This window comes from Mobula birostris, chromosome 25, assembly GCF_030028105.1.
Source record: "Mobula birostris isolate sMobBir1 chromosome 25, sMobBir1.hap1, whole genome shotgun sequence".
Lineage (NCBI taxonomy): Eukaryota > Metazoa > Chordata > Chondrichthyes > Myliobatiformes > Myliobatidae > Mobula > Mobula birostris.
In genome coordinates this window covers 47715292-47728230 of record NC_092394.1, presented here as the reverse complement: position 1 = coordinate 47728230, position 12939 = coordinate 47715292, and the positions used below count along the sequence as shown (strand labels likewise).

The 12939-nt window shown below is 44.3% G+C and overlaps 1 protein-coding gene across 1 annotated transcript in view; it reads right to left on the bottom strand.

Moving 5' to 3' along the window:
• LOC140187524 (GAS2-like protein 2A) overlaps window positions 1-12939 on the bottom strand; it is a 46505-nt gene that overhangs the window by 15629 nt on the left and 17937 nt on the right. Inside the window, exons 3-5 of the mRNA XM_072242883.1 lie at window positions 6388-6495; window positions 3774-3870; window positions 1385-1691 (exon numbers count right to left, since the gene is read on the bottom strand). Of these exons, the coding sequence (XP_072098984.1) occupies window positions 1385-1691; window positions 3774-3870; window positions 6388-6495 (512 nt within the window). The remainder of the gene's footprint in view (window positions 1-1384; window positions 1692-3773; window positions 3871-6387; window positions 6496-12939) is intronic.

The window sequence follows — 12939 nt, the reverse complement described above, 5'->3', positions numbered from 1 at the left end:
AATCATTTACCTTTTGGTACCTGCTCAGGCTGTGATGAAGCAAGTACTGTCAGGAATCAAAAGGGTAATGTTCTATACTGATGATATTTATATTTCAACACCAAACAGGCAGACCCAGGATCTCAAGCCAATATTTAAGAGAGCATGGAGTACACATCTAAACCACACAATTTTGAGAACATCCTGAAGACCATAAAATACCTGGGTCATATGTTGGACGGGGTGGGGGGGAATGAAGGGGGAAGATGTATATTGCACTAAGGAAGAGTTTGAAAAGATCAAGCAGGCACCCAGTCCTAAGATCATCAAAGAACTCAGATTGCAAATGACTGACACATTCATACTAAATTTGACAACATAGGTGCAACACTTCTAACTAATGATCTGTTATTTCAGTCCTGCTTGTCAAATCTTGCTCTCTGTAGTTTACTACTGAACTTCCTAAAGTGCCACAATGACCTGGAGTATTGTGAGCATTTTCTGGGTCCCATATCTAAGAAAGGATGCGCTGGCATCAGAGAGGGTCCAGAAGGTTTATGAGAATAATCCCTGGAATGTAAGTTAATATATCAGGAGAGTTTGATGGCCCTGGGCCTGTACTTGCTGAAGCTTAGAAGAGCCGAGTGGGGAGGGTGGAATCTCATTGAAACCTACCGAATATTGAAAGACCCAGATAGAGTGAAGGTGGAGAGGATGTTGCCAATAGTGGAAGAGTGTAGAATCAGAGAACGCAGCCTCAGAATAAAAGGATAACCTATAAGAACAGAGATGAGGAGGAATTTAGCCAGAGAGTGGTGAATCGGTGGAGTTCATTGTCACAGACAGCAAGTGTGGAAGTCAAGTCATTGGGTATATTTAAAGCAGAGGTTGATGGGTTCTCAGCTAATAAGGGCAAAGGTTATGGAAGACAGAAGAATGAGGAGAATGGGGTCGGGAGGGAAAATAAATCAGCCATGTTCAAATGGCAGAGAAGACCTGAAGGGCTGAAAGGCAAAATTCTGCTCCTATGTCTTATGATCTTGTAGTCTATGATTACATTCAACAAATATTTCACCAGATGTAAAGAGAGAACCCAGTGTTGACAGTTATAACACACAAGTCAAGGTGAAGTTCAGGGTTGGGCATGTTGATATGAGATAGATAAGGTACATAGGCTGAAATCAGTAATATGCCATTGTTGTTTAGTAAATCTGTGAGAATGAGGAGTGTACCTCTCCCTGGAGCTTGTTGCCCTGTGCAAAGAGGTAATGGCGGGCTCTGACCTTATTCTTTTTACCCATCTTTGTCCCAAATTCTTTATAATTTTGGCAGGCAAAAATAACTATTGTTTTCTCAGCCGGATGGCCCTGTCCTGTGTTAAAGCATGTAGTTTCTGTTCCTCTACCTGGCTTTAAATATTTGCCGTGGTTCTGACTTGTCCCGGGGATTCCTCTTGATTGAGTTACCTCCAGAGGTGACGGGAATGTCTGGCGAAGGGGATCGAGGAGCTGCATTGTGATTCCTGAGGGAAGGGGCAGAGGGTGCAGCCAGTCTCCACTCCACTGGAGGCATGGGGCTTTGGGACCTCGACAGGATGAGTGCTGTCTGTGGCTTGTTTGGCTGGTCTGTCCTGGTTGGCAAGCGAGCCTTGATCTCATGCGTGGGCATGGCGGTTCTGTGTGGGCTGCTGAACCTTGACATTTGCTTGTGAGCTGTTGAAAATTCAAGAGATTATTGATCAATCAGCAGAAATCGGTCAACACCCATATTACTCAATAGTTGATGTATAGGGGTTAGACCCAAGGTTTACACAGACTTCCTACAAATGATGTAATCAGAACCTCCCCCAAAACTCAAATTGGAACCAAACCAAGATGTCGTCCTTTTATATTCTGTGCCAATAGACAACATGTTATGGATCCTCTCCACTGTGTCTTTATTTGCTTGTACCATCACTTCTTTCAATGTTCCTCTTCCCATCTTTTAATAATCTTATTCCTTAATGTACAGTTCCTTGACCCCTTCTTACTAACATATCTCTTTACTTTTAACGGTGTCTGCCACTCTTCTTCCTATCCTGTCAACACCTTTCTTGTTATTTGCTGTGCCCGTAACTCGGAGACGCTGGCAAATTCAGCACAATTCACCCAAATGCTCATTCCAGGTTACTTACATGTGTAATGAGAATAGGAACTCAACAGGTACCAGATCTTCTCTGCCAAATTTTCCTTGATCGTTTGCCTCTGACTCCCTATTCCAACTTCCTACACTTGTGATATGTCTTTCTTAATGTGATCTTTTTAATAAACCCCTTAACTGGTAACTTAACAGCTATTCTCTGTTAACATTTTTTTTTATTGAGAATAGCGTGCAATTGGCCTTTCCAGCCCTTCGAGGCGCATCGCCCAGCAACCCCCGATTTAACCCGAGCCCAATCATGGCACAATTTACAATGACCAACCGGTACGTCTTTGGACTGTGGGAGGAAACCGGAGCACCCAGAGGAAACCTGCAAGGCCGCAGGGAGAACGTACAAACTCCTTACAGACAGCAATGGGAAATGAACCCGGGTCGTTGGTACTGTAAAGCACTGTGCTAACCACTATGTTAATGAACAATATTCTGCCCATTTCCCTCCCTACTGCTCAAGGAGTTTTACAAGCCATAGTCTGTCAGTTAAGATGGCACTACTGACAGCTCACTGGTAGTTAGAAAGTTACGAAACCCGACTAAAAGCATCACTAAAAACACCTTTTGCGGCCATAATTTAACACAATTTGCCGCCGAAACAGGGATGAGTCCATTATTTGGTCAATTTAAACGTTGGCCCAGATAGACTGAAAAGAAAAGGTGACAAAACCTGAGGCAAGAGCTGATTTCGCTCACTCTCTGCAATGGTCACTCCTCTCCCTGTGACACTGAGGCTACGAAGACTGGCCCAGTTGATATGCTCCATGACCACTAATATGACGAACCGATATGTGAGGCTGTGGGCCTATTCCGGGGTTCGGATCGGAGGACTCAATTTGGTTTGGAATACTGTTGTTCACTTCAATTGTTTGCATGGGTTGTGTTTCTTTTTCCTTCTCTTGCGCATCGGTGTTGGTCTTTTATTTATTTTGTTTCTTTAACTGGGTTCTTTTGGGATTCTTGTTTTGTGACTACCTGTAAGCAGACAAATCTCAAGATTGTATAATTTATTCTTTGATAATAAAGATACTTTGAATTTGCCTGCCTGGAAGCCTTGCTGACTGGTACTGAGTAGCTCAGCACACAGAGAGCAGGATGAATCTCCTTCACCTGAACTCCGTTTCCAAAGTCCACTTGATAGGATGATCATTAGAGACCATTACCCCCTCGGCCCTTCAGCACGATGAAGACAGGAGGAGGCTGGAGGGTGTGTAAGAACAGTGAAAGAGTAAGCATGCAAAACAATTACAGCCAGGCCAATGTAAAGTGGATCTTGGATCCTTTCAATCAGCCTACCATGTTTAGTACCTGGGCCCTGCCTACCAGAGCAGTATTCATCAATTGTTCCTAGATATCCATGGGAATATGGGTTACCCACCTCCTGCATGGGAAATGAAGGTTTTCTCCAGTGCCTGGCAACTTCCAGAATCTTACCCAAGTTATACCAAAGAAAAACTTCATGAAGAGTGAGGTGAACAAAGTGATTAGTGGAGCAAAACTTTGAATTGGCTGGCCCCGTTACTCAGTTATTGTCATGTCCTGGTCTGCCTGCTGCCTACCCCTGTCCTCCCAAGTTAACCCATTCTTAACCAGCTGGCACTTACTCAGCGATGTACAACGGCATGGGTCATGCTTGTCGAGGTAATGTTCCAAGGTGTCCCAACCCCCACCCACACGCACCATCACATGGTTCCGTAAAATCTGTGGAAAAACAGCAGAAGAACATCAGGAGCATTGATGTCTTGTGTTCAACAATAAGCTACACAATTCTACATTCTTAATTTCATTTCTGGAACAGTTTGCAGCACATAAATTCAGCTTGCGGTGAATTTTATGTAAGAATCAAAGATGGTATTTCAGGATCAAAACATGGAATTGGTGTCCAAGGATAAGTAAAATTGCCAGTTTGATAGAACAACTGGCAATTGTCACATGGTCAATAATAATTTGATCTAGTCCTTGTCCAGTAATTCAATTCAATAAAATCAGATACTTGGGAAGCTAGGCAGCATCTGTGGAGAGTGAAACTGAGTTAACGTGTCAGAATAATTCAGGTTAAAACAGTTAAGTTTCAGAAAGGGGCAGGGGACTGCAGGGGGAAATGGAGAGAAGCTGCACTGGAAAATATCCCACTTAGCCCTATTGCTTTGCTCCTGTGTTATAACCAAATCTTTAATCACGGAAAAGTGCCAGGATGCACTGGCATTAGAGGCAGTCCAAAAGAGATTCATTAGGCTCATTTCTGGGGCAAGAGGGTTGCTCTATCATGAGTGACTAAAGGAAGTACATTGACAGTGTACTCTTCACAATTTAGAAGAAAGAGGGGTGATCTTAATGAAACACACAGGATCTTTAGGGGGCATGAAGAGGGTAGGTGGGATGTATCCTCTAGAACCAGGATTCCCAGTCTGGGGTCCACAGAGCCCTCAGTTAATGGTAGGAGTCCATGGCATAAAAAATGTTGGGAACCCCTGCTTTAATGGGAGAATCTCAAATGAGGGAACATAGTTAAGGCTAAGAGCATGGTCATTTAAAACTTTTTCCACAGGGAGTGGTGAATTTCTGGGATTCTCTGCACTCAAGGTTTGTGGAGACTGGATCACTGGCAGACCTTGAAGAGCCTTTAAATGTTTGAAATTTTGGTGAAATGAGGGTCACAGTAGAGGAATAAGTGCTTGAAGAGGATCAACCGTGAACATACTGAACGATGGGGTAGGCTTGAGGGGTCAAATGCCCTATTGTTCCTACTTCCTTAGGTCCTCCTGACCTGTTATCAGGTGCAGATTAACAAAAGCCTTTCAGAAATCCAAATACACTTTATTCATTGGCTCCTCTTTGTTGATTCAGTTAGATCCATCCTCAAAGGGTTTGAATAAATCTATTCAACCAACACACACCAAAGTTGCTGGTGAACACAGCAGGCCAGGCAACATCTCTAGGAAGAGGTACAGTCGACGCTTCAGGCTGAGACCCTTCGTCAGGACTGTTGTTTGCTGTTGTTTGAAAAAATCTATTATGTCTGTCCTCTGCATCCTCTACTGCCAAGGTGAGCTCGAAGCAGACTACAGGAACTAGACTTATAGTCCACCTGGGTGGTCTACAACCTGGTGGTTCAACACTGAATTCTCCAACTTCCAGCAAAACTGCTCCCTCTCTGTCCCCTATTCTCATTCCTTCTGATCCACCTTGACCCTGTCATCATGTCTCTTTGCCCTCCTCCACCCTTCCCATCAGTCCATCACCCATATATTCCTCCCAATTCCTTTCCCCCACTATGTCCTCCTTAACCTCCCCCCCCCCCGCCTCAGTACCTTCATTCCATGCTCCACCTTCATCTCTTATCAGTTTCCATCTTCTTCAGCCCTATGTCACTTCCACCTATCCCTTTCTGGCACTATTCCCACTCTCCCCTTACCAATCTTCCATCACCCCCTCACCTGGATCCATGCATCACCTGCCAGCTCTTGCTCCACCCCTTCCCTCCAAGGAGTTACCACCATGGACAAAAAAGTCAATGACCTGGGGGTGTGGATTTACCTTCAACAGTAGGAGGACGTCCATTGAAGTACAACCTTAATACCTCTAGAATAGTGAAGATTTACTTTTTTAGAAAGTTATCTCAATGATCACTCTAACAAACTTCTTCAGATGACTGGCTGCATCATGGCCTTGTATGGCACAGGAATGCAAGAATCTTCAGGGTGGACTCTGTCCAGTACATCATGGGCACATCCTTCCTCACCACTGGCAATATCCACATGAGGTGCTGCCTTAAGAAGTCAATATCCATCAAAGATCTCATCATTTGGGCCACCTCACAGCTACCACTGGGCAAGAGATATAGAAGCCTGAAGTCTCAAACCACGAACAGCTACATCCTTTCACCATTCTGTTCTTGAAACACCTTGCAGCTCCATAATCATTATCTCAGTGCAGCATAACCACTTTGATCACTTTGCACTACAATTGACATTGTTTGCTTTTTGCTCTAGTTGTATAATTTATTTTTTTCTTTGAATGCTCCTTATCTGATGCTATGTGTCTGTGATGTTGCTTCAAGTAAGCTTTGCATTGTACCTGTGCATACATGTACTTGTGCATATGACAATAAACTTGGCTTTGACTTTGCAACTCTTGGTCTAGAAGAACGGTGGATGCAGAAAATCCCTGGATAATCATTTGAAAAGTCAAGAGCTGAGAAATGAATATCTCACTCACCCTCACAAAAATCAAGGTGCTGGAGTCTCCCACCTTATACTTTCCTTCAGAGACTTTCACCATGGGAAACTGCTCTGGACAGGTGCAGCGACTCACAAGATGGCAAACCTGTGGGTTAAAAATAAAAGGAATGTGCATTTAAAATTCTTCTTTTACAACTTCAACACTTCTTCAAACACCTCACAATCAGCAGTCTTTACTTACTACCTACCCACTACACCACTGGCACTCGGGGCAGCAATCTCTGCCCCTCCATCTCTGGCGGTGCTCAGGGATTCCTCTATCATGTCAGGAGCTTCCTCTCGGTTTTCACTACTGTCAGTCATGCAAGTCCCGGGTGGAGACTCAGGAATACCGTCGCACTCAGACGTAGAAGGATACTTCGTTGCTGCTTCCATAACAGTTTTGATTAACCAGCCAGTGTTGCTAACCCTGAGTTTTACCCCCAAACCTGGAGGACCGGTGGACCACACTTAGCCTGGCCTCTATACGTTGACCTGTTTGGCATGGGTGACCCTACCAAAAGCTAAAGCATAAAGCTCTGACTCCATCTAACATAGCTCTCCAGGTCATTGAGGTGTGCAAGCCACCAAATCAAATGCCAAGGTTGTGGTCGTCTTGGAGGTGGTAGGGTCTTTACTGATGACACATCCTGGGGAGGTGGTGGAACAGAGCCACACAGGTTTATTTCTGACCTCTGGTGCATACTGATGAATGGACGGACGTGCAACAGAACTGCCGGGCTTTGTAAATCTCCAAGAGAGAGTCAAACACCTGCTCTCGCTATTACTTAGTGCATGCATTGCAATCAATATCCTGAGGGTCACCATTAACCAGAAACACAGTGGGGCCAACCACATAAATACCATGCCTACAAGAGTAGATTAGAGGATGAGTAGCCCAAAGTGAGACATTTCATGCCCTTTCCAGCATCAGCAAGACCAAGTCAAGAATATGGTTGACCTGCCTATACAAATTGCAACTTCAACAACACCCAAGACTCAAACCCATCCAAGACAAAGTGCCTCATCAAATCCAACTCCTACCAATGTTAACACCAGCGGGAAAGGAATCAGTAAAAGTCAAGCTGCAATACACTTGGGAGAACTCGGACAGAAATACTTTAATACTCTGCACCTACAGAATAAATCTGAACTGACAGACACTTCTGAGGCTTTGTGCAATGTTTCATGGAAGCCAAACAATGTCTTTACAGCACACTATAGGTTCTCACAGCTATGGCAGACCCCTGACAAAAACATAGATTATTTCTTCACCCTAACAGTACAGGAAAGCAAGTGCAAAGATTTTCCTCTGAGCAAATTCCAAAGGGATTATGCTTATTCAAGCATAGATTGTGGGAGCCCCATATGGGTGGACACAGGAGAGCATCTTGTCTGAAAAGTACAATTTGTCCTGGGACAAAGCATGCTCCACAACTCACCACCAGGAGGCAGTCATAGTCATACTTTATTGATCCCAGGGGAAATTGGTTTTTGTTACAGTTGCACCATAAATAATTAAATAGTAATAAAACCATAAATAATTAAATAGTAATATGTAAATTATGCCAGGAAATAAGTCCAGAACCAGCCTATTGGCTCAGGGTGTCTGACCCTCCAAGGGAGGAGTTGTAAAGTTTGATGGCCACAGGCAGGAATGACTTCCTATGATGCTCTGTGTTGCATCTCGGTGGAATGAGTCTCTGGCTGAATGTACTCCTGTGCCCAACCAGTACATTATGTAGTGGATGGGAGACAGTGTCCAAGATGGCATGCAACTTGGACAGCATCCTCTTTTCAGACACCACCGTCAGAGAGTCCAGTTCCATCCCCACGACATCACTGGCCTTACGAATGAGTTTGTTGATTCTGTTGGTGTCTGCTACCCTCAGCCTGCTGCCCCAGCACACAACAGCAAACATGATTGCACTGGCCACTACAGACTTGTAGAACATCCTCAGCATCGTCCGGCAGATGTTAAAGGACCTCAGTCTCCTCAGGAAATAGAGAAACCTCTGACTCTTCTTGTAGACAGCCTCAGTGTTCTCTGACCAGTCAAGAGGAGCTTTACACAGATTTAGTCCCCTTCCAAAAACATCCCTGTTTGCCAGGGAATACATACCCGCAGCCTGCAGACTCCATGGAGGTCGCGTAAGCCTCCACAGAGATGCCAGAGATTCCAGAGTGAAGAAAGTCATGCCCAATGGTTGGATTTCAAGCAGCAAAAGACAGTTGGCCAGTCCTGTCAGTAGGTATGACACTTCGAGAAGGTGTGTTCCTCTAAGCAACACTCCATGAGAAAATGGCAAAATGCAACTATCAGCCCCACACAGAGACAGCTGGAGCATAGCAGTGGCCACTCTTGCCCAAACCCATGACTGGGCCACTGAAACAGCATCCTTACTTGGTTACACTCAGAGTAGACAACCTGTGAGACTTGAGCTGGATGCTGGGTCAGTTGTCCTCTTAGTACTTGAAGTATTCTTACACCAGATTCCAAAATTACAGCTGCTGATCTCGATGTTCTGCAGCCACACGGGAGCTAGCAAGGACGTACGTGGTGTTTTTACAGCCTCAGTGGTTCACCGAGGGTACCTGTTTCACTTAACCACTCATGGGGTCAGGGGGAGGCCAACAGCCTAATCTGCTGGATGGAAATTGGATTAAAATGATGCCATCAATTCTGTCTGGCATCAACCATACTGGGGGGAGCCCAGCATTGATATCCCTATTACAAAGGCACTAGCGGATTTTCCAAGCTGACACTTTGGGTTGTTACCGTGGTCCAGTAGCTAAGTCTAAATTTAAGAAAAGTTTTACAAGGCTCACCCAGTGCCATATGTGGTGGGCACAAAGGTAGAAAATGAACTTGATCAAATACAGAGAGCAGCTGTGATACAGATGGCCTTCACCAGTGCAGAATTTAAGCAATTTCTTAAGAATAATGGCATTAGGCATCCGACAACAGCTCCATACCATGTAGCATCAAATGGTTTGGTGGTACCAACAGTGAAATGATGCCTTTCCAAACAAACACAGGGTGACCTGATGACAAAACTAAGCAGCTTCCCTTCCAGTATCGGGTTACCCTAAATGAACTCACCCGCGTAAGTAACGTTTAGCCGCACAGTACGCAGAAGATTAGATCTACAGCCAGCCGTCCTGGAGCCAATTTGCAGCGAGAAGCCATGAAACAAGAATTCGATATGCACACCAGGCTGGAAACGCCTGGTGCCAGTGACAAAGTCTACACACACACCTCGCAGGAAGAAAACTGCCCAGTGACTATTGTCCAGAGTTGTCAGTCAGGGAGCAGAACTTGAGCTAATGAATATTAGGCAACATTTGGATCATATATGCCAGTGAACCGATGAGGAACCCAAGGAAGCTGCAGAAGCTTCCTCTGCTGATGAAGATAGGAAACCAGCAGATGAGCTAATAGACACTTCATCAAGGGAAGGGAAGATTCACAGCCCACCACCCTCGACATCAGCTAACCAGGAAGGCTGAGAGGAAAGCTGCCCACAAGTGTGCACTGGTCAAGTGACCTGTACCAAGCGCGATAGATATTGGATCATTTTTCTCACTTCTCAGCCTAGCAGTGCTCTGTTGTAACCTGTGAAGATCTCCTACATTACCCACACCACCACCAAACTTCGAGTTGTCTGCAAACTTATTAATCCACCATTTCACTCTCTCATCCAAGTCATTTATAAAAATCACAAAGAAATGTTTCCAGAACAGATCCCTGCAGGACACCACTAGTCACACACCTCCAGGCAGATTATACCCCATCTACTATCACCCTCTGTCAAGCCGATTTCAAATTCACACAGTCAATTCTCCCTAAATCCACGCCTCCTGACATTGTGAATGAGTCCACTATGGGGAACTTTGTCAAATGGCTTATTAAAATTCATAACCACCACATCCACTACTCTACCTTCATCAATTTGTTTTTTCACTTCTTTGAGAAAGTCAATCAGGCTCAAAGGCTGCGAGTTCCCCTCACAAAAAAGTCAATCGGGCTCATGGGCTACATTCTGCCCCTTTCAAAGTGATGCTAACTCTCCCTAACCAGACTATGCTTCTCCAGATACATGTAACTCCTGACTAAGAATCTTCTCTAACAGTTTACCCACTACCGATGCAAGACTCACTAGTCTATGATTCCTAGGATCATCTCTATTACCTCTCTTGAACAGAAGAACAGAATTTGCCTCTCTTTACCAATCTTCTGGTATTACTGCTGTGGCCTGTGAAGATGCAAAAAATCATTGGCAGGGTGCAGAAATCCCTTCCCATGCTTCCCATTGTAACCAGGGTACAATTCCGTCTGGCCTGGGACTTCGCTGTACTAAAGTTTTTCAAAAGATCCAGCACATCCTCTTTTTTTTTTAACTTCATGTTCTATGCTGACCTCACATTCATCAAAGTCCCTCTTGCTGTGTATTTACTATTTAAGTTATTTGAGTAATATTGTAAATATATTGTTTGATTAAGTATTCTTTGTTGCTTACATAATTCATTACAGGTTATATGTAAAATAGCAAACATCATTATGCCGCCATGTCATAAGTGCGCGCCTCCATGAACGTCACGCGCCGTTGACCACGACTTGTTTTTCCCGTCACTTCAATCTGTTCGAGAGTTATACTACGTACAAGTTGAGATGCAATCTATATTGAGTTAGAGTTTACAGCCAAGCAGGAAGGAGTGTTGTGCATTTAATATTTCAGTAATATTTAAGTAATATTTTGAATATATTGTTTGATTAAGCATTCTTTGTTGTTCATGTAATTTATTTTGGTTTATATGTAGAAGGGAGGAGAAGATGGCGGCGCAACACAGCACACGCGGCCGTTCCGAATGAGTATCGATATGTGTAACTAGGGGTGCCGTGCACAATCCAGATTTGATGGAGACAGCCATGAGAAGTGCAGAGGAACATCTGGAGTAACTTCTGAAATGCCTGCTTCGCTGCCGCTGCTACTGTGCGATCGAGAATCTCCGGAGGGGAAGGCTCCAAATCCTCGGCTTTGCATATCGCCTGTTGCCGGGGCCGGGGTCGAAACGCTCGGCAGAGATGGTGCTTGGTGTTCGGTGTTGAAGAGGTGGTCGGAGGCTCAGAGTTTTCGGATGGACTCGGAGTTGGACTGTGGTCTGATGCTTCCGGGATGCTACATCGGCAAGCTGGCAGCGCTGGAGGTTCACCGTCTGTGTGAGATGATGGGACTTGCGAGAGACTCTGAGACTTTTACTGTGCCGTGGTCTGTTCTTATCAAATTACGGTATTGCTTTGCACTGTTGTAACTATATGTTATAATTATGTGCTTTTTGTTAGTTTTTAAGTTGGTTTGTCATGTGTTTTCAGACCTACCCTTATTCTAGTCATCAGCCTGTTCTTCATGTATGTGTAGAACGCCATGGGGGTTTTCTCTATATCAACTCACCAAGGCCTTCTCACGTACCCTTCCAGCTATCCCAAGTCCCTTCTTAAGTTCTTTTCTGGCTAACTTATAACTCTTAAGAGCTCCGTTTTAACTTTGCTTCCAAAACCTTAAGTATACTTTCTTCTTCCTCTTGATTAAAAGTTGCTACTCTCTTGTCAACCATGCTTCCTTCACCCAACTATCTTTTCCCTGTCCAGCACCCTGTGCTAGTGCTTCCTAAACAACTGCCATATCTCCACTGTGCACTTTCAAGAAAGTTTTCTTCCAAGTTCCAGCCCAGTAGCATTGTAATTAGCCTTCCTCAACTGAAGTATTTTTCCATACCGTCTGCTCCTATCATTGTCCAAGACTATGGAGAAACTTTTAGAAGAACAATAGCAAGGTTTATTTGTAGAAACTAGGCCCACTGTGGGATTTAAGATGTGGAAGAATTCATTCCTTAGAGCCTCTTGGGCCTTCTTTACATCTTGACCCTGACTGAAATTATTCCAATAAATTTTAGTGACATCTTGCCATCACTCCCAGTCTCCAGCCCAGCCCTGTGCTCAGACTTATCTCACTACTTCCATGGCTTGTTTGACATCTAGTCTTGGATGAGCACCAGCATCTTCAATTCCATACCTAACTGCCCTTGAGAAGAAGATGCTGAGCCACCTACTTGACCAGCTGAAGACTTGGTGTTCAAGTAATTCATAGTGGTATACACAGTTCCGGGCTTCATAGAGGTACAGGGTGTAAAAGCAGAGAACGCATGCTGAACAGTCACTAAACACAGGTCTGGCATCAACTGGAGAACTATATTCAATTTTTGTCACCTGTTTTTAAGAAAGATGTGAAGCCTTTATAGGGATTCAGAAAGGAACTGGGGTATTACAACAATTACAATGACAAGGACAGATTAGAGAAGCTGGGACTGGTTTTCATCTAAGAAAGTCAAGGGGAGAACTGGTAGGTTTATAAAATGAATAAGGATATGACCAGTTTGGATGATGGGAAGATGTTCCTGTTGGTGGAAAGGTTGAAGATTGGAGGTCACAAGTATAAATTGTGAGAGAGAGGGGAACGTGTGGTCAGATTGCTCTAGATGCTGAAGTGGT